Source organism: Osmerus eperlanus, chromosome 5 (genome assembly GCF_963692335.1).
Source record: "Osmerus eperlanus chromosome 5, fOsmEpe2.1, whole genome shotgun sequence".
NCBI classification, from domain to species: Eukaryota; Metazoa; Chordata; class Actinopteri; order Osmeriformes; family Osmeridae; genus Osmerus; species Osmerus eperlanus.
Genome location: NC_085022.1, coordinates 21396456 through 21420866, shown reverse-complemented (window position 1 = coordinate 21420866; position 24411 = coordinate 21396456). Strand labels below are relative to the sequence as shown.

At 44.3% G+C, this 24411-nt stretch overlaps 1 protein-coding gene across 2 annotated transcripts in view; it reads right to left on the bottom strand.

Annotated features, from left to right (window-relative positions):
• The window catches only part of tjp1b (tight junction protein 1b), a 55494-nt gene extending 33606 nt beyond the window's left edge, over nucleotides 1-21888 (bottom strand). Inside the window, exons 1-3 of one of the 2 annotated variants that reach the window (XM_062462640.1) lie at nucleotides 21383-21888; nucleotides 20419-20548; nucleotides 9080-9221 (exon numbers count right to left, since the gene is read on the bottom strand). In XM_062462640.1, coding sequence (XP_062318624.1) covers nucleotides 9080-9221; nucleotides 20419-20548; nucleotides 21383-21812 — 702 coding nt within the window. In that variant the 5' untranslated portion in view covers nucleotides 21813-21888. Of the gene's footprint in view, nucleotides 1-9079; nucleotides 9222-14489; nucleotides 14940-20418; nucleotides 20549-21382 lie in introns of those variants that run through there. The other variant, XM_062462641.1, reaches the window with a different exon arrangement.
• Nucleotides 21889-24411: the final 2523 nt, after the last annotated feature.

Sequence of the window (24411 nt, the reverse complement as noted above, 5' to 3'; positions counted from 1 at the left end):
ACAGCCACCACATCATGTGATAACACAGTCCTACACCCACCACATCATGTGATAACACAGTCCTACACCCACCACATCATGTGATAACACAGTCCTACAGCCACCACATCATGTGATAACACAGTCCTACACCCACCACATCATGTGATAACACAGTCCTACAGCCACCACATCATGTGATAACACAGTCCTACACCCACCACATCATGTGATAACACAGTCCTACAGCCACCACATCATGTGATAACACAGTCCTACAGCCACCACATCATGTGATAACACAGTCCTACACCCACCACATCATGTGATAACACAGTCCTACAGCCACCACATCATGTGATAACACAGTCCTACACCCACCACATCATGTGATAACACAGTCCTACAGCCACCACATCATGTGATAACACAGTCCTACACCCACCACATCATGTGATAACACAGTCCTACAGCCACCACATCATGTTATAACACAGTCCTACAGCCACCACATCATGTGATAACACAGTCCTACACCCACCACATCATGTGATAACACAGTCCTACAGCCACCACATCATGTGATAACACAGTCCTACACCCACCACATCATGTGATAACACAGTCCTACACCCACCACATCATGTGATAACACAGTCCTACACCCACCACATCATGTGATAACACAGTCCTACACCCACCACATCATGTGATAACACAGTCCTACACCCACCACATCATGTGATAACAAATACAACCGTTACAGTCTTGCAGGCCCCTAGCAGAGGATCCTTTTCAGTTGGATGACTTTAACAGTTAGTGTGGTTGGCAAAGAAACAATCACCTAAGTATGTTTATCCCAAGGGAACAGTACAAATGCTAATAAAGATTAACAATTCTAATCAGTTAATGTAGATACAGAGATGTTCTGAGAGCAAAATATATATATAGTATACATATAAAAAGGGAGTTGAGAGAGAGAGAGAGAGACAGAGAAAGTGAGAGAGAATGAGAAGAGAAAGATAGATTGAAAAGGGAAGAGAGAGATCTTGAGCGCAAAATTGGGTGTTGAATAATTCTCCTTTTGAACATGAGCCAAGATCATGGATTACAGTCCTAAGTACAAGTATGCATTTCTTTCGGGGAATGAAAGCTTTTAGACTACAGGGATCCTGATCGATGCAATTGTAATTTCACAGACAGCTGGGAAAGGTGATGGCAGATTAATTAACCACATTAATTAGTCACAGCCTTTAAGGCTTGTGATCCTTTCATTGAAACCCAGGGAACTACTCCAGCTTGAAACCTTTTTAAACGGTTTTACAGCAACACTAAAATATTTCACAGTCCTGCCATCTGAGTGGCCTCATTCACAGCGCAGTCGTGGAGAGAACACCTTGTCTCATAAAGACTAAATGTTTTTTTGTGCTTTTTTTGTAACAACTGCCCCACTAACTGCCTGCATCTTATCTTCCTCTCTCTGTCTCTGCATTTGTCTTGCTCTGTCTTTTGTGTCTCACTATCTCTCCTTCAGGTTCCCCTGTGGAATGTGCTGGTGATATCTGGCTGTTTAACTCACACAGGGATCTTGTCTTTAGATGAGAGCACTCAGAGGGCCACGCCGGTGGCGACTAGCATGAAGCAATTAAAGGGGCTGGCGTTGTGGGATCAGCTGCTCCCATTGGACTTGGGGGTGGGGATGCTGGGGTAAGAGAGGGAGTGTGAGGGAGGAAAATGAGCTGGGGGCTAATTCACCGCACTGCGCAAAAAGCCAGACAATACTATAAATCTTCACCACATCTCAATTCTACAGGAAATCAATTTTGTTAATTCCCACTGAGTTTATTTATGGAGAAATGTTCTCTTGAAAAACTATCAACCACCGTGTTGGTTTAACAGGCCCAAAGTGTGCTTGTGTGCTCCATTCAGCACATGCCCAACTCAGCCTCCCAGCCTGGTGTGGTTTGGGTAGGGGTGGTGTGTGTGTGTGTGGCGGGCGGGCGGGCGGGCCGGGGGAGGGGTGGGGGTGGTGTGTGTGGCGGGCGGGCGGGCCGGGGGAGGGGTGGGGGTGGGGGGGGGGTGTTAGCAGAGTAAGAGACTATTCTGTCGTTATAGCAGTAGCAGCTGTAGCAGTACCCTAGTAGGCCCAGATAGTCAACATTAAATTAACATTAACAAAAAACTTTATTTTACACAGACTTAAAGCTCTTTGTTCTCTTTCTTGCCATCATCCTAAATAATAACAGGTCATCTTAGATAACTGTATAACAGCAGAGTATGTTCTTTCATCCAGGACATTCTGGTGAGCACATGGCGAACATAAACAGACTGCGATGAAGGCATGAACCCTATCATTACATCACTGACGTGATTTACACACATTTTCTACATTCCTCATTGCGTCAGATGTGCAGTCCTTAACACTCCAGCCTGGTGTGTTCATGTATTTTAAGTAGTAAAACTCTGCCCTCTGCAGGTCTATGAAGTACATTATATTTCCATACCAACCCTAACTGCTTTCCACCGTTGATTAGTAAATATTGTATGCATGAGGCCTTGGTCTCCACGGTCTTACAAAGCATGTATACTGCAGCAATCGATATAATCTGCGCATGTTTAAGTATAGCGATTTTATGATGAGGATGTTTGTATGTTTGCGTGTGTGTAGATGTTTCAGGCATACAGTTTCACTATGAGTCTGTCCTAATGGGGTGCTCCTGAGCCGAAGCAGCATATGGTGCCTCACAGGGCAACAACATAGAGCCTGCATGTCCAGAAACACAGCCTGCATTTCCAGAAACACAGCCTGCATGTCCAGAAACATAGCCTGCATGTCCAGAAACACAGCCTGCAGGCAGAAACACAGCCTGCATGTCCAGCAACACAGCCTGCATGTCCAGAAACACAGCCTGCATGTCCAGAAACACAGCCTGCAGGCAGAAACACAGCCTGCATGTCCAGAAACACAGTGCCTGCATGTCCAGAAACACAGTGCCTGCATGTCCAGAAACACCAAGACTGCATGTCCATAAACACACAGACTGCATGTCCAGAAACACAATGTCTGCATGTCCAGAAACACACAGACTGCATGTCCAGAAACGCAATGCCTGCATGTCCAGAAACACACAGACTGCATGTCCAGAAACACAGCCTGCATGTCCAGAAACACAATGCCTGCATGTCTAGAAACACACAGACTGCATGTCCAGAAACACTAAGACTGCATGTCCATAAACACACAGACTGCATGTCCAGAAACACAGCCTGCATGTCCAGGAACACACAGACTGCATGGCACACAAGTACATGCATTCACACAGACCTACACAAAAAAACGATGCGCGTATACAGCCACATGTACTGCAGCACACACAAATGCATACTCATACACACACACCTTATCGCAAGAACAGATGTGAAAATCAAAATTAACATTCACAACACATATTGTATGCAAACAACATTCTATCGGATGCTGTGAAATGGGGGCTTAGGCCTGCTGTCGGTATGACACTGACAATTCAATAAATCAGGTACTTAACAATTCATGTTAATAATGCTATCATCATTTCAGTAACTACTCTAAATTATTTATATTGCTGCAAATGGGCCATGGAACAACATCGCTATCATTTCAATTATAAATCTATCTAAGCGTAGCAAAGCTCTATAGTTGAAATCATTTAAAATGTGGGACATACACTGTCAGAAGAGTGAGGCAGGGAGCAATTTCAGATTTTCATTTGTGTCGTGACTGTGTCTTTAAAGAGCAGCCCTACTCTAGGCCCTCCATCCTTGTAGTAGATGATTTTGTCCTCCCTCTGCTTCACACCACTCTTACAGCTTCCCACAGAACGGCCACCATCTTGTGCAATGTCCGCAAGCACTGCATCACCGGGTTCAGGCTGTCCTTCACCTGACCCCGACTCAGCCATTACGAACAAAGACTAGAATTAGTGTCAATATTCCTTTGAAAAATGATCCGTAATTCTAACTGAAATAGCGATGTGTAATCCAATGAGTTGGACAACAAATATGTCAATATAGAGACTAAACGAAAACATCCCGTGTTGGTTTAGAGCTGGATCTTCCCTAATCCTCAGCGGCTGAAGGTGTTTAGCGTCGACATCTTGCCTGGATTGTAAATCAAGAGGTAAAGTCAATAGAGTCATTGGGATTTATATGGAGCGCAGGAACGGAGTCCCCCTCTCTCAAAATGATTTGCAGTGAGGGAGGGACACAGGGGCCCAATGATAAAAGAGATTTCATAATCACTTTCACAAGACCTCTTACTACCAACTGAAGATACTGTTGTTTTATGGGCCAGTGTCACACCACAATAAAGTCTTACCACAATGGAGCAGGCCTTATGAGCGCAATCAAATATTTGTTGTTTTGGAGGTAAACTGACTCTGACAGATTATTTAAAATTGAGAAATGATTTTAGAAGCAGTCAAACTGTGTGCAGTGATGCAAATACATGGAGAAGAACAGTACTGCTCCGCTAACAGAGCAAAAATCAATAACATTCAACTCAAGACGACATCTATACTGCATTATAGTACAGAGTGCTGTACGCATAACAGAGAATAGAATCGACTCTTTCCTTTAGTCAAAGAGCATGCAGTGAAGTGCCACATGTCTCATCTTTAGGGACACACACAGACCCTGCTCCTGACTCACCGCCTTCAGCACAGATCCAACATCTGCCATCTCTAAAGAGCCCTGGGGTATCGCACGCGGGCGCGCTCCACGGGCACGCTCCACACCCCCTGCTTGCACAGAAACGTGAGCCATGCTGAGATGCAGAGCTGGCTGTGGCTCAGTGTCACGGAAGACACGCACCTCCATTCCCTCCACACTCCCAATCCTCCTCATCTAGCACAACCTGTCCTTCTTTGGACAAGACCTCCATTCTACTGTGCATCACGTAGGACAAATGCCCCAACCCCCTCCTCCTCCCACATACACACTCATACCTCCCCTTCTTACATAACAGACCAATCTCACCTAGAGAAAACCCTCCTCTCCTTCCTTCATTGGGCTGTCCTTCCCTTCCCTAAGTCCTCTCCGCACTGCCACCCTTGGCCACTCCCACCCACCCTCCCGGCCCCACTTCAAAAACAGCCTCCTACTTTATCAGTCGTGATGAATCTCCTGCAGCCCCCCCCCCCTCCATGCCTCGCTCCTTTCTCTCAGCAAGCAGCCCAGGGTCCCCCCCCCCATGCCTTGCTTCTTCCTCCAAGGGTCCCCCCCCCTCCATGCCTCGCTCCTTTCTCTCAGCAAGCAGCCCAGGGTCCCCCCCCCCATGCCTTTCTTCTTCCTCCAAGGGTCCCCCCCCCACTCCTTCCTCCAAGGGTCCCCCCCCCCACTCCTTCCTCCAAGGGTCCCCCCCCCACTCCTTCCTCCAAGGGTCCCCCCCCCACTCCTTCCTCCAAGGGTCCCCCCCCCACTCCTTCCTCCAAGGGTCCCCCCCCACTCCATGCCTCGCTCCTTTCTCTCAGCAAGCAGCCCAGGGTCGTCCCCCCCATGCCTTTCTTCTTCCTCCAAGGGTCCCCCCCCCACACTCCTTCCTCCAAGGGTCCCCCCCCCCACTCCTTCCTCCAAGGGTCCCCCCCCACTCCATGCCTCGCTCCTTTCTCTCAGCAAGCAGCCCAGGGTCCCCCCCCCACTCCTTCCTCCAAGGGCCCCCCCCACTCCTTCCTCCAAGGGTCCCCCCCCCCACTCCTTCCTCCAAGGGTCCCCCCCCCCACTCCTTCCTCCAAGGGTCCCCCCCCCCTCCATGCCTCGCTCCTTTCTCTCAGCAAGCAGCCCAGGGTCCCCCCCCCCACTCCTTCCTCCAAGGGTCCCCCCCCCCCACTCCTTCCTCCAAGGGTCTCTCTGCGTTCTACACTCATGCTCTTCCATGTCTCCCTCCAACAGGCGCCTGAATATGCAGATTGGTTAATTCAGCTGCAGTTGCGCTCCCCTATATGCAGCTGCAGCACTTTCACAAGAATGAGCAGAGAATTAATGCTTACAGTGTTTTCTTTTTCTCTTTTTTTTGGTGTGGAGGGTGTCTCCACAGAAGACTGCTGCTGGAAAGTGGATTTTTGGAGTGGGTGGGGATGGAGGTGGAGGAGCAGATCTATACAAGTGAATAACAGATTAAGTCTTTGAGTGAGGTCAATCTTGAGACCAATAGGTTAGTGTTCCTGCATCTTCAAAGAGTGATTATTTTAATTACGTTTTTCTTCCCTGGCTTAGCTGCATCTGTATGTACAGATAAGTTCAGTTTTTTCAACATCTCACCTCATAGTGGCCTCTCTGCAGCAAACATTCATTAAACATTTTTTTCAAAACAGCTGAATCAGGAAAATACTGCATTAAATACTCGCCAGAAATTATCCTTAAAAGAACAACCCCTGTTTGGTACCCATACTGCCTGAGGACGTTTCGGCAAGAAATACAGTTTTGTGGAGAAGAGGGGGGGGGGGGGGGGGGGGGGTACTAATATTGCCCTTCCGTCTTAACATAATCAGATGGGCATAGAGGCTGCACTGAGAATTCAGTGTCTACATTTGTCTTGCTCTAAGTCAATGTACATTCTTCTACATATACTGCAATATGATGTTTATAAAAATGATGATCCGTGAAAAAATTTCAATTTACAGTTTTTTGTAATCTTCCCATGACATTGAGGTTGTCCTCTCTGGGAAAATATAAAATGGCTGAAGAGAAAAGCTTGAGGCTAGAGGCTGTAGAGGCTGGGGACAAGAAAAGTTTTTAGTCTGATAATTTTAGAAAGAAATGGTAAGGAACAAAAGTCATGCTTCATTAATAAGGAGTGAGTTCTAAATATTACCGACGCTTCTACCAGAGTGAGTTATTTTTCCAAAACGGAAGCTAGCTAGTTTTAGTTAGCTTCCGTTACCTAGCAACCTAGCATAATACTCGTAGCAATGCTACTACCTGCTAGTGTTACTTGTTAGCCTCCTAAGTGTACATTTTGAAGCCATACTATAGCGTTTTTCATATAGTTTTTGTCTATCGGAAAATAGTCGGTTGGAATGTTCAGAATCACACATGTGTGACGGTACTGTGGGGCCCGCTTTCGAACGATCACATATGTGTGACGCTACTCCTTAACGGGTTCATATGAGAGAAAAGAAAAGAGCGGAAGGAATTAAATACTAAATAGACAGTTTGAAGAAATGTCAGGTGAGTCAGGTGGCTGAGCGGTTAGGGAGGGTCTAGTAATCAGAAGGTTGCCGGTTCGATTCCCCACCAGGCTAATGACGTTGTGTCCTTGGGCAAGGCACTTCACCCTACTTGCCTCGGGGGAAATGTCCCTGTACTTAAGAGCGTCTGCTAAATGACTAAAATGTAAATGTAAAAAAGGACACAGGGCCCTTCTTCTAGAGAGTATCCAGAGCGCTGTATTCAGGGATGGTGCATAGGGTAGTTCCTTTCCCATCTCTGTTGTGCTTCCTGCAGCTTTAGCACTAATATCTGATTCCAGCTTTCTGTGAACGAGTGTGCCGCTTGCCAACTTAAATGACTAGTAGGCCTAGCGCCAAGTCCTCTCTTGACAATCGAGAACAAAAAGCAATCAAAAAAAGGCAATGCATACAAACCAACCCTTAACTACTATTGAGTTGAAGAATGACAATAAATTATTCCCTTGTAACCTGATGTGTAACTATCACTAAAACACTTATGTTGTGCACAATCTGACCAAAACACGAAGTACAAAATAGAAAAAACTCCACCATGCCACATTCTGTTTACGAGTATAAATCTACAATGAATTCCCCAACCTCAGCAGCAGCCTTATTTTTCAGCCCTTTGCTACATTTTAGAGAGATGCAATAGAAAGAGGCCGTCGACTGAGCGTCCTGCGGCCTCATCACTCACTGTAAGGCGGACCGTTACTTCCATCAGCTGCATTTGGGTTTGAGCGAGTCAGCAACTTTTCCCTCTTCCGCACACAGCCTGTGCAAAGGAAATATATGGTGGAGTCGCGGGTCGTATAGCCCTCAACTGTGCTCTCAGTCTCCAGCGAGACGGTGGCCTTTCGGGCTCTTTGAACTTGGGCCTGAGTGGCAGGCCCATAAAGCCACAAAACGACGATGCAGTAAGTCACTTCCTCCAGTCAGGGCTATACAGGTACCACAGGGCATCGGCTAATCTAGCGAAGCCTGTAGCCTTTGTGCCTGGCTTTGAATCAAGAGCGCCGTTAACCTGTCAATTACAGTGTAACAGAATTTACCTCCATCATATCAGTGTCAGACTTACAGCATAAGAATTTAATTGTGATCTCCTAATTATTTGTGAAAGATCAAGTTTGATTTCATTATTCATGGCAATTTGATAACTTTGACCGTAACATTGATGCGTATTGCCATTTTCATACGGCACAGCATTTACAGCAGACTTCCGGCTGTTGCATCTCGTCTGGTTAGCGTCCTTCTAAGCGACAAATTGTATCATTTTATTGTGTATACAGTCCCTGGTTTTCCTCACCAGCCCAACATGGAAAGCTACAGTATGTACAGTATGTGCACAAGGATAGTCATTCTACCCTTCAAATTGGCCCCATGTCTGCCCTTAAACACAGACCACGCTCACACAATAGGCAGCGAGGGAAAAGATCAATAACCAAAGATCTATGGCCAATACACTTAACAAAAAAACTGGATATTTCAACATGCCAAACCAGAACTGTTTGTGTGCTCAAAATTTAAACTCAACACTGTAGGGAAGGCCAAGACCATCTAGGGCCATATTTTCTCATGATTATCATAACAAATCCAGTTCCAGAGCTTTTTTTCAGATGGCAATGACAAAATGTTTTTAGACTCAGAGGAAATGTACAACCTCAAATAAGGTTATGGTCAACTGTTCGATTTTTAGACCTTTCTAGCATAATTGTCAGGACTGATTACCTTCATCGGTCTTCAAGGACAATGGCCAAAGAGTAGCCTATATTGAAAATGCTATGGATTTGTGAACAATGATGCTTCGACCCATTTTTTATCTCAGTGTTGTGTCCCGGATCACTTCCCGATAGAGGCTTGTGAGAGACGTGTGCATACCATGTGACGCGTTCACTTACGTTGGAGTCGAGGAGGTCGATGCTGTCCAGGCTCTTGCTCCTGTGAATGCGGCCTTTGATGCGTCGCAGCGATGGCTTGCCGTGTAGGGTGCTCACAGAGGAGGACGCAGTGAGGGACCCAGTGGTCGGGCTGGGGTGAATCCTGAGGTCCGCGCACAGCGAGGAGAGAGACGACAACAAAACAAAAACAACACGTCAGGATTGTCACATTCAGAGCACGATGATTCTGCCTCCTGCGACAAAGTGAGAAAGAAATGTGGACTGATGGGCCTAGAGTGGATGTAAAAAGATCGTTATGGTCACGCTACTTGTTTTCAAAATGCCGCATTTCCCCATTCGATGAAGTGGCATTTAAGGCATATATAGGGAGTCAGGTGGCTGAGCGGTGAGGGAATCGGGCTAGTAATCCGAAGGTTGCCAGTTCGATTCCCGGCCGTGCCAACTGACGTTGTGTCCTTGGGCAAGGCACTTCACCCTACTTGCCTCGGGGGAATGTCCCTGTACTTACTGTAAGTCGCTCTGGATAAAAGCGTCTGCTAAATGACTAAATGTAAATGTAAATATGCATCATTTGGTTTAGAGTCAACTATACCCTGTGGGACTGATACTTATACATCAGTAGTGATGGCTGTTGGGTGCAGTTGGGAGCAGCAGTGCTGTATACTCCCAGCTGGACCCCTGGGGCTCCTGGGGAGGGACCCCCAGGCTGATCTGGCACCTTGCAGGCAGGAAGAGGGTTCTTCTATGCCATGTTTCAGCATCCATATTGGAGATGGTTCCCATAAAGGTTCTATAGATTGTGTGTGTAAACAAAACACATGTCGTGGGTAACCCAGTTTCTTAGACAAACAAAAACCAATACAGTGTTACCAGCATTTTACTGGATTTTTGCTCTCTTGACTGGTTCCCATATCTAACATTGTTGTCGGCATGGCAACTTAAATCTTCTTTTGAGAAGTTTTCCTATTTTACTCATTTCTGTTCGACTCTTTTCCGTCTTAGTAAAAAAGACATGATCCTGATCCTTCTGTCAGCCTCTCATGGTGTCATGGTGGACAGCGCCTAAGAAGGATTTACCTAAATGGCTCTCACTCAAAAAGTTAAATCCCGTCTAAATAGGGCGCCCAGACAAAATGAAGAAATAACTCCTGAGCTCTGGAGGCTTGGAACGATGACCACAGAGACGGACAAATGTGAGGATAGGATGTCCTTGCACTGCCTTTCTGTCAGAAAATGAGGCGTTGTATGCAGAAGTCAGGAACAAAGGCTTTGACGATTAATACATACTATTCTAAAATATATTCTACGACTGTGCTGGCAGCCAAAAGTTCTCTGTTTAACACTGCATTAAATTAATTAAAAGGCTATTTTGTTGAGACACGGGCACTGCATGTATAATATGTCACATACAGTGATGGTTGATGTCTTGGCATCAACCTCGAGTCCACCAGTACAGCAATTTAACAATTTACCTCAAACACAGGGCAGTGAGTTTTGGTTGTTGTGATGCTGGATAAGCTTGTTGTATCAAACAAAGGTTCAGAGAGACTGCAGGTGGAAAGGAACTCTTTCATTAAACACAGAACGTTCCTCAAATCTTTCGCAGTATCAGTGCCTGAAGGTAAGTACTTCAAGAGACTAAAGACAATCGATGCCAAGTGTCATGATGGCCGACTCCATGATGTCCAGTGGCTGACAGTTCAAAGGAAAGGTCAAGCGGATGCCTAATGCTATTACAAAGAGGGGCAAGATACTTGCATAAATCAAGCCCTTCCAATGCAACGAACCTGTCCCCTATGTCTCTGTGTGTCCTGCAGAACCATCAGGCATCAGTCACAGCAAATAACCGTTACTGCTTAATCAGCAAGTCAATAAGCAATGCTACGCTCCATCTCTCCCATATTGGACAGTGCTAATATAGAATTTTACTTGCGGTTGTGTGAAATCTTGTCCACCCCCCCTCCCTGTACAGACACCATACACAAGCCCACACACAAACATATGCATGCACACATGCGATCATGCACAGACGCATGCGCTCGCACACGTTCACACTTCCATACACATGAGCATGCAAGCACACACCCATGCATGGACGGTGTAATCACGAGTGGTAAGTGTCACCTTACGGTCCAACTTGGGTTAGCGGTAGTGTTGGCCCTCTACACTGACTCACACTCACCTCACCTGAACACTGGGTCATGTGCCTGGCTGCAGACTGCTTTTCAGGCTCAACCGTTTAATTATGGGGGACTGTGACTAAACTGCAAAATCCAAACATTTGGCGTTGACCCTGGGGGCTGACAACAAAGTGGGATTAAGCCAGGTTGTTGCTAATCTCTGGTTGTGTTTGGGGTGGTTATTAAGACTCCAAGGTGGAGGAACATCTGCTAGCTTTAATCTTGATTTCCAGATCTGCTGCTTTTCCAGGGTTCAAACCCTCTTCATCAGGGGTTGTGGTTCCGTGATGGTTAATTTGCGGGAGATATCATCTCTCTTCTTAAATCTTTACCTCTGGCGCTGCTGTATAGGTGGTTGACAGTACGGTTCAGGTACAGGAGAGTGGGCAGTTCTCTGGCTGTGAGATTAGCCGAACAGGAAGTGTCTATCTATGTACCTCCCGTCTAGCCAAGGGAACAGGGACAGTACAGAAAATCAAGTCAAATGAGTCTGTGATTTTCTAAAGAGCAACACCACATCAACACCGTGCCTCAGAGGCAGTGTGAATGTCAGTGCGAGGCCCCTACTCTCAAATGAGTGTAATGAAGCAAGATATTTGAATTTGAATGTTGTTTCATCTGACTAAATGAAGCCCCATCTGCTAATTGTTTTTCCATATTTTCTAAATCGTTTCGTGAGTGTAAGTTACAGAAAGAAAGAAAAAACGAAAAGGATTTTGTGCCAATGAATGAGCTGGACGCATTGATCTATGGAGGCATGAGATGATAGCAAATGTGAAACGGTCAGTTTGCTTTATCCAGGGTTATAATGAGGGACTGATAGCGCAGACTAAGCTGATCCCCACCAGGCATTTGCACACATAGCATTTCCAGGATCTCCCAACTACTTTGCCAGGAGTTGATTAGTCGATGAGAGACGTTTGATCTTGAAAAACCGTTGGATATCTACTTGATCTGCTTTAGTTCTCCTTGTTGTCAGTCTCTGCATAGATGTATTCACAGTAGGGGCCCTGTTTAGGGCTGGCTCTTCCTTTAAAGTGTGATCAAAAGCACATCATTACATTGTGTGTTGCCAGGTTTTAACTACCAACAATGTTGAGTTCTTTGTAACAGAAACTGTTACTAAGAAATTTATGAAATTATAAAATATCATAAATTATGGGATGATATCAATTGGTACAGTACAGACAGGATATAATAAATGGTGTGATTCTGTTTTTGGTGCACACTGGTTTCGTTTCATCAGGGTCACTTGCTTAGTGCTTGACTGGGGTGGGAGGAGCCAACACCAGGTACACCCACCTCACACAGGTTGGTCCCTGTGATGATTCAACCAATGAGCGGCAGAGAATCTGAAGTTACTTAACAATAACTGCAAAATGAGTAGGGGGGTTTTAAGTATATTTTTTGTCTCCAAAAGAGTTACGCAAGACTGCAACACTGGTGGACGACAAACATCTTAGGGTCCCAGGGAAAAACGAAACCGTAGCAAGAGGGCTATAGAGGAAATATTGTATTCATCCTGAAGGACACAGAAAAACTAAATTCAGGAATATAATTGCACACAATATTGTATTGTCACATACGCCTCTACCAATATTTTAGAGAATCAAAACAAAACAACGGAAGCGTTCTTTTTTTGCGTGTGAATAGGTTGCTCTTCTCCTCAGGGGGACAATCAGGCTAATAAGGACATGACTAAGGAATATGATTATCTAAACAGGCCGTCAGATAAAGAGCTGCGTATAAACAGTGGAACATCTGACCCCTGGTGAGCCTGTGACAGGCGTAAGGTGCTGTCTGATGACATCATTCCTCTCTGGTTATGGATGAGGGAGGTCATGCACCATTGAATGAGTGATGGCATCACCATACAAGAGCAAGATGATGGGACAGGAAACAACACGCGACCTATTATGTTTTTCTTTCTATAGGATACGGGTTGGCGTTCATATGCTTGCATCGTACACGTTTTAGGTGATTAATTTCTAATCTGTACTCTTTCAGTTTTATCAGATTATTAACAAAATTATTGCATTACATAAGGGAACTTTTATCTCATACTACCCTTGTTGAAATATGGGTTTATAGGGGCTAAATCAGATATGCCATTGTGACTATAATATTAGAAAATATGATTCCGTGTTCACTTTGGGTTCATCAGACACATCACTGTGTGTGGCTGCTATTGACTGATAGTCTTGTTTTCTATTAAATGATAATAATGTAATCCCCTCGATTATAATCCCGTTGTAATTAGTGTGACAATGTCCCACCCCAGCCCAAGAGGCAATCTGGCAAAAATTAATGCGAGGAGTACTTTTATGTAAATGGTAAACAAAGAGGACAGTAACAGGACAGTAAAGAGGACTTACTTACTGTAAGTCGCTCTGGATAAGAGCGTCTGCTAAATGACTAAATGTAACAGAGAACATGAGACGGAACAGAGTGATCACACAACGTCACACGCACTAAGGACAGACACTGAATGGATGAAAAGACAGACACGCATATAGTGTGAAGCATGAAGAACGTTTAATGAAAATGTACATGAGAGGAAGGATGGACACAGGGCCTGCGCACTTTAGAGCTGAATGGAAAAAAATGAAAACAGGAGAGGGCCATTTTTCATGCTCAAAAGTTTATTCATTATGTACATTACAGACGGGGTTATAATGATTTAGCACATGACTATGTAATTAGTTTCAATGAAAGTATATGAAAAAGCAGCAATGTGCACATGTAGGCCTGAGTGACTACAAGCAATGAACATTTTCTTACATCATCCTATGCGTTCACGAAATGTAACTTCAACAGATTCCCAAACTAATCGGCCTTTGATATGGCGCCACCAGCCCTTGATATGGAGTAACGGTAGCGCGGGCACTCTCTCTCTCTCTCTCTCTCTCTCTCTCTCTCTCTCTCTCTCTCTCTCTCTCTCTGTGTTTCACATACACACACACACACACACACAAACTCACAGCATGCGGAGTTACCTACAGTATCGACTACAGTAGGTTGTGATGATTGCAACATGGTGCAAGGTGGTTGCGGTGAGCTACAGAAGCAAAAATATGTCACAGAGAATATGTTCACTTTGCAGATTAAGGGACCGGACCATAGCTCCGTGACCCTTTCATCTTAAAATATGTGGGAGGCGACAGCTTGGCTCGTGCCCTCATCCTCTCAACCTGCATCATATAATCATCCGCACTAAGATTCATACTCACCACATACGTTTCCTGGGAGGAAGACAATGTTCTTTGTTGGAGGCGGTCACCCCCAAAGCCAGCTGCATAACAGTAATATATTTCTGGTAATTCACCATGGTATTGTCCACCGCTACTAAGAATCCAACCCAAAGAAAAGCATAGGTAATCATATATTTTTTTTTATTCCTTGGCATCCGCCTTCACTGCGTCTTCCTTGTTCAGCATCACAACGCCATTTCCAGCGCTGAAGGACTGACAGGGAAAACACTCCCCAAGGAGCTGAATGAAAGGTGCCATACCGCTGCGACCCATGTCTGCAATGACACTCTAATCGTATTAGCACTCACAATAGATCGCCAATCCATTTGATTTTAGTCAGGATTTACACATTATTTTCTTCCTCCTCGCGGCACTTTGCTGAAAACACTCTGAAAACGCTGCAGCGTCCAATCGTCCGTGCGTGAGGTAGCGGAGAGTGTGTGTAGTGTAGAGGCTAGAGAGAGAGAGAGAGAGTCGGAGGGAGGGGGTACTTGAAAGGGACTAATGAATACGTTTGAGATGTTCTCTTGTCGCATCTACTTAGAGGGTTAAAAAGCTGAGCCACTTGGAAATCAACACTCGGCAAACTAGACTTCTCTGATTTATAAAATGACGCTTAAGAGTTTCCGACATGATGGGCTTTTTACATTAACCTTATCATTTAGATAGAAGAACATTTCAATTCCTTACAGTTTTTATGTAAATTGTTTAAGTGTAAAAATGCTAGATATACAATTTCTTACAATAGGCTACGCCAATGCAGTCATTTCACACGCAGACCATCGGGTATTCTGTACGTTATATGTGTAGTGTCATTAATGTAAAAGTTGCATAAACCTATTTTTGATGAAGAGACTGAATGCTACGTTGTGTCTTACATATACGCAAAACAGAGGGCTTGTTTTCGAGTCAATAGACTGAGAGTGCTTCATTAAGTCGATTAGTCCAGCGTTTGTTTTTTAAGAGGACCATGTTTCGTAAACCTTCAACTTCCAGCTCACCTAGTCGCATAGATGGACGGTTCTACCGTGGAGATCAGACAGCCTCAAGTAAAGATGTCAAACAGCCTCCTGGTAATTAGGCAGCTTAACGCAGATTTGGGAAGCAGTCACTCAATCGTATTTAGGCACTTGATCTTAAATCTCAAATAGTAAGCCACAAGCTTTACCGCAGGCCTTAATAAGTCGGAACACTTAGGCCTATGTGGAAAATAAAATAAAACAATGCGCTGTAATGCCTCACGTTGAAACAATTAACAACTGTTTTTTTCTACAGGTACACTCTTGCACTCTTGTGGGGAGTTTCATGTTGTTCAATTGTAACTTGTTTAACTGCATGCTCTTATGGTTCTTCCCTTTGGCACTTATTTGGTTTTCCACAATGTATGCTTCATGTTTTGGCTGCTTGCAATGTTTGGGGCTATCTCGTTGTTATGATCAGTGACCTATGCTCTTTTGTAAAGCTCTCTCTTGGAAGTCGCTTTGGATAAAAGCGTCTGCTAAATGCATAAATGTAAATGTAAACAATATAGCACCAGCCAGCCCTGCACAAATAATGATTATGATGTCTAGCATGTTTGATATGAATGGTAACATCTTTCCACATGATACAATATATAGACCAATGTCCAAAATATCACATAAAACCTAATACCAGGTGGCTTTATCATACTGTAGATCACCCAGTGGACTAATGGCAAGAACATGTTTCTGAAATATTCCTCAGCAGAAGCAGCACGTGGGCACAGAGGGAGGCACGAGGCAGTGACAACCCCTTCTCTCCTCGCTGGAACGCAGTCACGACCCTCCAGCTCCCCGGCTTCTTTCATCTCACTGTAAGCAGCAAGGCTCCAGGGCATATAAGGAACTTGAACTCACCCAAGGCCTCTGGCGAGGCCTGGCTTCTCACAGCAGTGATGTCACTATTTCCTGCTATAGCAGGCTCCTCTCCAGTCTACGCTGACTAATGCACCTTCTAATACGATCATGTCAACAGACCTCTGCTCTAAGAAAAACACAAGTAACGCACCCTGACGCATCTCAGATCAACAGCAACGTCGATGAGACACGACAACGTTCATGAATCAGTCGCTGTCATCGCACCCTAGCCCGTTTACAAAAATGTTACTGTTGCAGATATAAACCCAAACTAGCGTCCTCAGGGAGCCTGACGTTGGTTGGCTAAAACACATGTAAGCAGAGGGAGACTAACACGTTCACACACACACACTCGAGCCCACACAAACACAAACACGTTCACACACACACACACACACACACACACACACACTTGAGCCCACACACACACAAACACACACACGGCACAGCAGGAACAGTGCATGGGACTGTGTCAGTGGGGAAAGGATGGGACAGCAGTGGGTCAGTGACGATACTGCAGTCTGGAGCCTGCTGCATCCTTGTGCTCCACTGCAGCACTTAGATTTCACATTGGCATCCCCCACTGCCTCCCCGTAGTAATGGGTCACAGGAGCCTGGGCTATCATTACCCTTCTCACATGAGGGCCCACTGCTGACGTCCTTTATTGCTGCACACACACACACACACACACACAAACACACACACACACACACACACACAAGAGCAGGCACACGCAACCACCCACCCGCCTCCCCCCCACACACACACTCACAAACACACATATAAACAGTTTTCCCTCTACCACATTCCTTGTTTCCTTGTGTGCCTGTCAAGCAATTTTCCCGAAACATATAGACCAAACAACATCTGTACACACCAATAACACACTTAAGGGTTGTTTTTCAGTTAGTAAATAGGACAGACAGAGCTGCCCTCTTTCCTGTGTTCTCATACACTCTCCTGTCCACTGCCAGTACAAAAACACCTCATCAAACCTGGTTTGTAGGACTCAGAGTCTGTTCTCCGAGGAGACAAGAGGAGACAAACCTGGACGTGAGCCCTCAGAACCACTACTGCTGTAACAGCGTGATTTATGACTTTTGCAGCAAACAAAGAGAAGAAGTTCAGAGAGAAAGTCCTCTCCATGTAGTGATGTAGGGATTAAAAAGAAGGCTTTTATTAAGTAGATAAATTGGCAGCCAAGCTAGTCTCCAAGGTCATAATTAGCGACCATTAGCATAATTTTGCTGACCCCCCACCCCTCACTCCACTGTTCAGCAAGCTCAGGCGGCGTGAATCTGACCTGAGATCAGTCCTTAGAGGGTTCTTGCCCAGGTGGGGCTAAGGGGCAGGGGGAGTGAGAGACAGAGAGAGACAGAGAGAGACAGAGAGAGACAGAGAGAGACAGAGAGAGACGGAGAGCATTCTATTAGCCAGGGCCATAGTAGCAGTAGCATTCCTCTCCATGTGAATGCACTGCACCAAGAGGATCGGAGGGGCAACACCTCACACACACACGCACACACACCCTTACACACACACCCCCACACACACAGTCACACCTCAGTGCTGTCGCAGTGCTCTCTCTGTGTGCCGTGAGGTGAGTCATCTGAGAAAAGGAAGCAGAACCCAGCAGCTGATGTTTCCTCCATCCTCTTTAACCCTGTCACTTTCTCATGTGACCCCTCATCTGTCGCCAGCAGAATGGCATAGCACCTTCCGGAAACGCTGCAGTTATGCATGTAGACAACCACACCAATCCAAACACACTATCCACAAGACTCCTTAGACCAGCCAATCAAATGCCATATGAGGGCACAGTTCCACTGAGGGGTGACTGATGTTATACACTAACCCTTATTTCTGCATTAGACTCAATTATGAATTCCATATTTTTTTTGTCTCATTAGGCATGTACAGTAAGCACACCAACTCATTAATCTTGTATTCAGGAACCATATGTGAAAGCAAGAGGAGGTCATTACTATCATAGGCACATCAGACGCACTGACATTGGAAGATTTTACAGAAAAACTATAACAGTGTCAATGACATTTATAAGATACACCAAAGCAAGATGTATACTGTTGTTCGATTGTAGGTTATAAAAAAAAATCTGTATTTGACAGTCACTCTCAATGACCCTTTAAACATTCAGCTTCAATTCAATTTCATCCAGCTCTCACTCGGATGGGTCCTTTGTGTCCTTCAAGACACAAGCCTAGAGATGTGATTAAGTGCTGCATGTTCATCCTCAGCCAGCAGGATACTGAGCAGAGGCGGATGCACTGAGCCAACCTGATAAACACAGCAGCCCTCTGTCATTGGAACAGGACACACTCCATCCCCTCCATGTGTGGCAGAACATGAACAGAACAGTTTGCTTCAAATGCCAGCGTGAGGACGAACTTGTCAGGGTTGTGACCCTTTGTTGGTCACCAGAAGCCCTCGCTGTGTTTTCTTGTTTTTGGTTCTGTTAATCTGTTGTCATTATGACATATTGTTTTCACCTGTGCCTTGTTTGTTCTGTGCTTTTTAAGTGGCTTGGATTCTTAGTTCTGTGCTTAGTTTTTCTCTCACATGCCACAGGGTTAGAGTTTCTTGATTTTGCTTTTTTGACTATCTGCTTTTTGTATATAATTTATACTGCCAATAAAAGGAGTTAAGACGCTTATTTTTGGAGTCTGCTTTTGGGTCCACACTTGGATTCTGATAGAACTTCTTTGGTGTTTGCAGCTTAAACACACATCCACTCTCAGTCCTCAGTTGAATACACACGCACAGGCACACAAAATCCAGAATCAAGCATCTATTTCTTGAGGCACTGACTGCCCTACTTCTCTGCAGACTGAATAAACAAACAGATAAGCCATTTCACCAAGGTACACTCCCTTACTAGCACGTTAGTCTTTTTAAGATCATCACAAAAAAAGCTCTCAAAACAGCCAGTCAACAGAAAACTGTTCAGGAAAAGATCAACCAAACCCTGCTCTTATAAGTGCTGTTCTGTCCCCATTCAGTCCTTCAGCAGTAACATAGTTATCCCAATTAGTCATTCCCTCATCAATGCACAGACCCATCAGGGCCAGTGTGTAGTTTCCTAAATTCAGAAGTGAAGCTCAGCAGTGAATACTCCAAATCTGAGACACCAAAATGAGAGAGGAAAATCAAATGCGACTTACATTGCCTTGCTAGCGTACTGCATCCCTTGTGGAGGCTTGTGTGAGCGTGTTGGCGGTGTACGCTGCTGTGCTGTGCATGTGTGCGTGTGTGTGTCGGTCTGTTTCTGACGGCCTGTCTGTGTGTGTCAGTGCACTTGTGTCCTAGCTCTGGGCCAGACTGCTGGGACGACTGTCTCCATGCTGACTTGGCTGTCAGACATAAAAGAGGGCCTCCTTAACGGTCTAGAGAGCAATCCGCTCTCCCGTCCCCTGCACTTCGGGCACTACATCTAAGCGTGGTAACCCCCGCCCCTCCCCCCCTCTCTCTGCACCCAGCCAAGGATACCCTCCAGGGGTCTACACACGCCCAGAAAGATACCATCGAGAATGACACGCTCTCAGACAGGAATTGACGCTGGGACAAAAGCTGCTTCCCAGATCGGTTCAGTGGCGGCTCACTGGGCATCTCCCTCCCCTGCCTCCCAGCACCTATCACCCCACGCTGGGACAACAGCACACGCGCTGGTGGTCTGAAGCCACTGGGCTCCCTGCTTGGTTGTGCATTCAGTGGGATCCCAGGGAGTTCCAATAGAATACAGTACTCTTTTTCACTGGTATGTATTCATTTGTCATCTCTTAAGTACTCTGTTGCAACACAGTACAAGTTGAAGTGCAAAAAACAAGATTTGTGGTGTTTTTGTCCCAAAAAAAACGAAACACATGACTAAGAGTGGCCATGAAGGTTTGATAGAGAACGTGTCGCTTTGGGGCAGCTCATCACTACTTTGTGTTTGTAAAAACAGCATTTCTCTACCATTTGGTAACAAACTGGAGGAGAAATGGAGGAGTGTGTGAATAAAGTGACTCACCTGGTGTCAAACAGGGGGTCTGTGTACATGGGAGGGCAACACAACGTCTCCAGCTCCCTGGACAGCAAGCCACCTTGACAATGACGGGGAACAGCCTGCCCCCCCTTCCTGCCCCGCCCAGGGGGGCCATCTGGGGAGAGAGATTAATCTGTTACACAACAATATCGCTGGTTGTGTTGTTTTAAGAGTTGTGGTGTTGAGGAGTAGGGGTGGGTGGTGAGGATGGGTCAGGAGGTTGTGTGGTGTGTGTGTGGTGTGTGTGGTGTGTGTGTGTTTGGGGCGAGAGGGGAGGGGGCACAGGATTAAGGTGCTGAATATGGGTAAATTTAAGAAGAGTCTGTCTAGACAGGACTATGTGTCTGGAAAGACACTAGCTGAAAATATTTTAAATGTGATTTGTATGGGTCCTTGGATTGAGAATTGTGAACAATCAAGAAAATATTGAAGCAACCGATTTAAGACAGTGAACTGATTATTTTCTACATGTTCATTTTTAACTGTTCAGTCTAGAGGGTGTGTAAACAGTAGACAATAGCCAGGTTGTGGCCATATGTTTCTACTCGCCAGTTTGCGGCTGGTTAGTAATCTCCTCAGCCCTTCAGATTTAGGAGGTTATTTTTGCTGGTTCTTAGTGAGAGGTATTGGCTTATTGTAAAGTAGCTACGTTAATATTTTCAACGATTGAATTCAAGCCCTTTGAAAATATTGTGAGGTTCAGGATGAAATCCAATGACAAAAACTATTAAACAACCCAAAAGCCATTACAGATCAATAAGATGTGAAATCTGTTGATGTTGCATCATGTAAACACACCACAGTGATTGATCGCAGAACGCCACCTTAGGACTAATGAGCAGAGCATCACACTCAGCCCAGTTATGGCCCATTGGTTTCTTATATCATTTTCAGGGTCCTACTGTAAACTGCTTGTTAGGTGTAACTAGTGGTTAATTAATGTCTGTACCTTCACAATCCAGCAGAAAGCAGGTTAGCAGGTGGGGACATACTTCCTCCAGAACAGAACAAAATGCACAGAATGCAGCGGGCCCCTTCAAGGACAACTGGTCCAGAAATATCTCAGCCCTCTTGTCGTTGGAGTCCTGGCCTAGTATTTCCTTGTACTCCCCCAGAGAGAAAACTTTATCGTACACCAGGTACGGAAGCACTCTGTTGACATCCAGTTCATTCAGTATCATTTCTCTGTGCTGCTTTAGGATCTTGGTGGCTCGTTTTTTCTTCCTCCTGTTGTACGGCCTCCTGCCCGGGCGCGGCTTCTTCTGCTTCTTCACAAACCACTTCCTGGTACCACTTCCAAACATTTTGACGTTGAGGAGACCGACCAAAAATTCTTCCACTGCTCTGTCAACAAAGTTGCCAAGAAGAGGAAGGTGCATATTTCATTCTTGTGAGGGTACCATGCCACAAATGTCCCAGAACCCCCTTTGTTGTGGTCTCCTGAGTGTCTGAGGTAGGAATTGACAGTCTGGATCGCAGCAGACTCCTAGGCTGGTGCTTACAGACAGCTAAGAGGATTACCGTGCTCTAAGTAGGCCTGGACTACTATAAACTGTTCACTGCACTGGAGACGTACTTGGACAACTTGACATTTTGTCTCTGGGCCACTCAATTGATTCTCAAACACTGCCTCGACACTAAAAATAATCCATTCATGTTTTGATTGTCAAAGTTCGGGATTCTAGCCTTCATTAATTCCTCCCCGCTCATGAAATAAATGAGTCAATCTCCAGTGTTTGTGACCAGAACTACACATAATGCCTATAGTAGATATTTATGGAAGCAAATGTGACATAATATTTTGAATTTTAAAAGGCATTGAATACTTAATAATGAAATTTAAAAACCACCGAATTTGTTGGTTTTGAATTCACCTCTTTTATAAATTCATGAATTTATTTTTATAAATCTGATCAAAAATCTCTAGGTTCAGAAATTCAGGTTGCTCAAATTCTAACAGTTAGTAAGATCAGATCCCCAAAATTCAATCAAAAAAATTCTAGCTTGAGAAATTCAAATAGAAAAAAATTCAGGCTGCTCAAATTCGAATGGTGAAATTCAGATCCCAAAATATTTGAGCCTAAAGAATGTGACACAAAAAGTTTTTTATTTTATTTATTTTTTTAAAGCATTTTGGCAGCCGAAAGAAAATTTGATACCTATCTTTGGTATCCCTGATGTTGCAATCTGAATTTTTTAGGCAATTTTATTTTACATTTGAGCAACCGAAAATATTTAGATTGCAACATCTGGGATTGGTAGGTATTTTCGCCTCAAATTATTTCAGCTCGAATTTTTGGGATCTGAATTTCACCATTCGAATATGAGCAACCTGAATTTCTGAACCTTGATTTTAATGGATCAGAATTTTTTTTACATTGAAATACATTTATATTTCAATTTTAAAGAGGTGAATTCAAAACCAACAAATTCGGAGGTGTGTAAATTTCAATATTAAGTATTCAATGCCTTTTAAAATTAAAAACATTATGTCACTGATTTGCTTCCGTGTTTAATAACTTGGAGGAAAAATATCTGTAATTATAATTTCACTTTCACAGTACTGTTTATTCTAACAGGGATGGTGGAAATGTATATTACTGTAAAGTTACACTGCTCAGACAATTTGACCTCGAGTCTCAGTCCATGTTGTCCAGGTAAATTGTTGTTCCTTCACCAGTAGATGGAGCAATTTTCAGTTTTTTGTCTGGTTGCACTATCTTTGAAACTATTAACAATTTTTACTAAACTCTACCACAAAACCTCACACCAAACCAGGAACACATTACAATAAACCAACAACTCTTGGAAAACTCTTCTAAAGCTTTGAAAACATTATGCTTTGCGTCAATACGATGCACACAAACCATCATTTGAATAAGCACACAAAGCAGCTACTACACACTTACAGTGTCATTAACCTTTTAAGGAGTGAGTTATTTTACCAAAACGGAAGCTAGCTAGTTTTAGTTAGCTTCCGTTACCTAGCAACCTAGCATAATACTCGTAGCAATGCTACTACCTGCTTGTGTTACTTGTTAGCCTCCTAATTGTAAATTTTGAAGCCATACTATAGCGTTTGTCATATAGTTTTTGTCTATCGGAAAATAGTCGGTTGGAATGTTCAGAATCACATATGTGTGACGCTACTCCTTAACGGGAGTTAGTAACTCCTAAACACTTGTATTTAGTTTTTTTTGTGTGTGCAGGGCATAGTTTACACATCCACTCCATACTTTACACATTTTGACACCTTTGTATGTGTGTTTACAGTACTACAACAAATATTTATGGTAAACTCTGCTAAATGACTAAATGTAAATGTAAACTGCTATTCATCTACTAACCGGAGGTCTGATACAAGGAAACACAATTATATTTATTGATGCCAGCTTATCTTCCTACTGGTGTACTGTATTGTATCCTGTGGTGCCTTACCTCATTAAAGTTCAGAAATCTGTTGAGTCATCTAGTTAGAGGCCACCAAAGACACACAAGGGATGTAAAGTAATTTAAGAACTTCTAACTAACTTAGGTGTCTACGTGCCAAATCAAATAATATTTGTGTAACCAGTCCCAGAGGGTTCAACATAAAAGCCCAAGCCCATGACTACAACAGTTAACTTCTCATAAAGGTCATTCCAACTCAGGTGCGTGCATGACTTCCAGCACATATGAATCATTCAGAATATAAGTGTCCCTCTATTATAATCTCTTTCCCCAACAATATTAAGAATTGCCATTGTTCACATGCCAGTAAGCTTTGTTAATTTCGTATTAAGAGGGAATGAGGCCATTGCAGAAAACAACATTTAGCAACCTGCTATGAAACGGATTACCTCTGTCAACACAGTATAACAGCCATGTTTACACTCAGTTTTGTGAATCAACACTAGAAGAAGCAATCAGTCTGATTGCATTGTGCAGTATGTTGCAAGCAATAGTGTGTTACAAAAACAAACAAAAGATACACTTTGC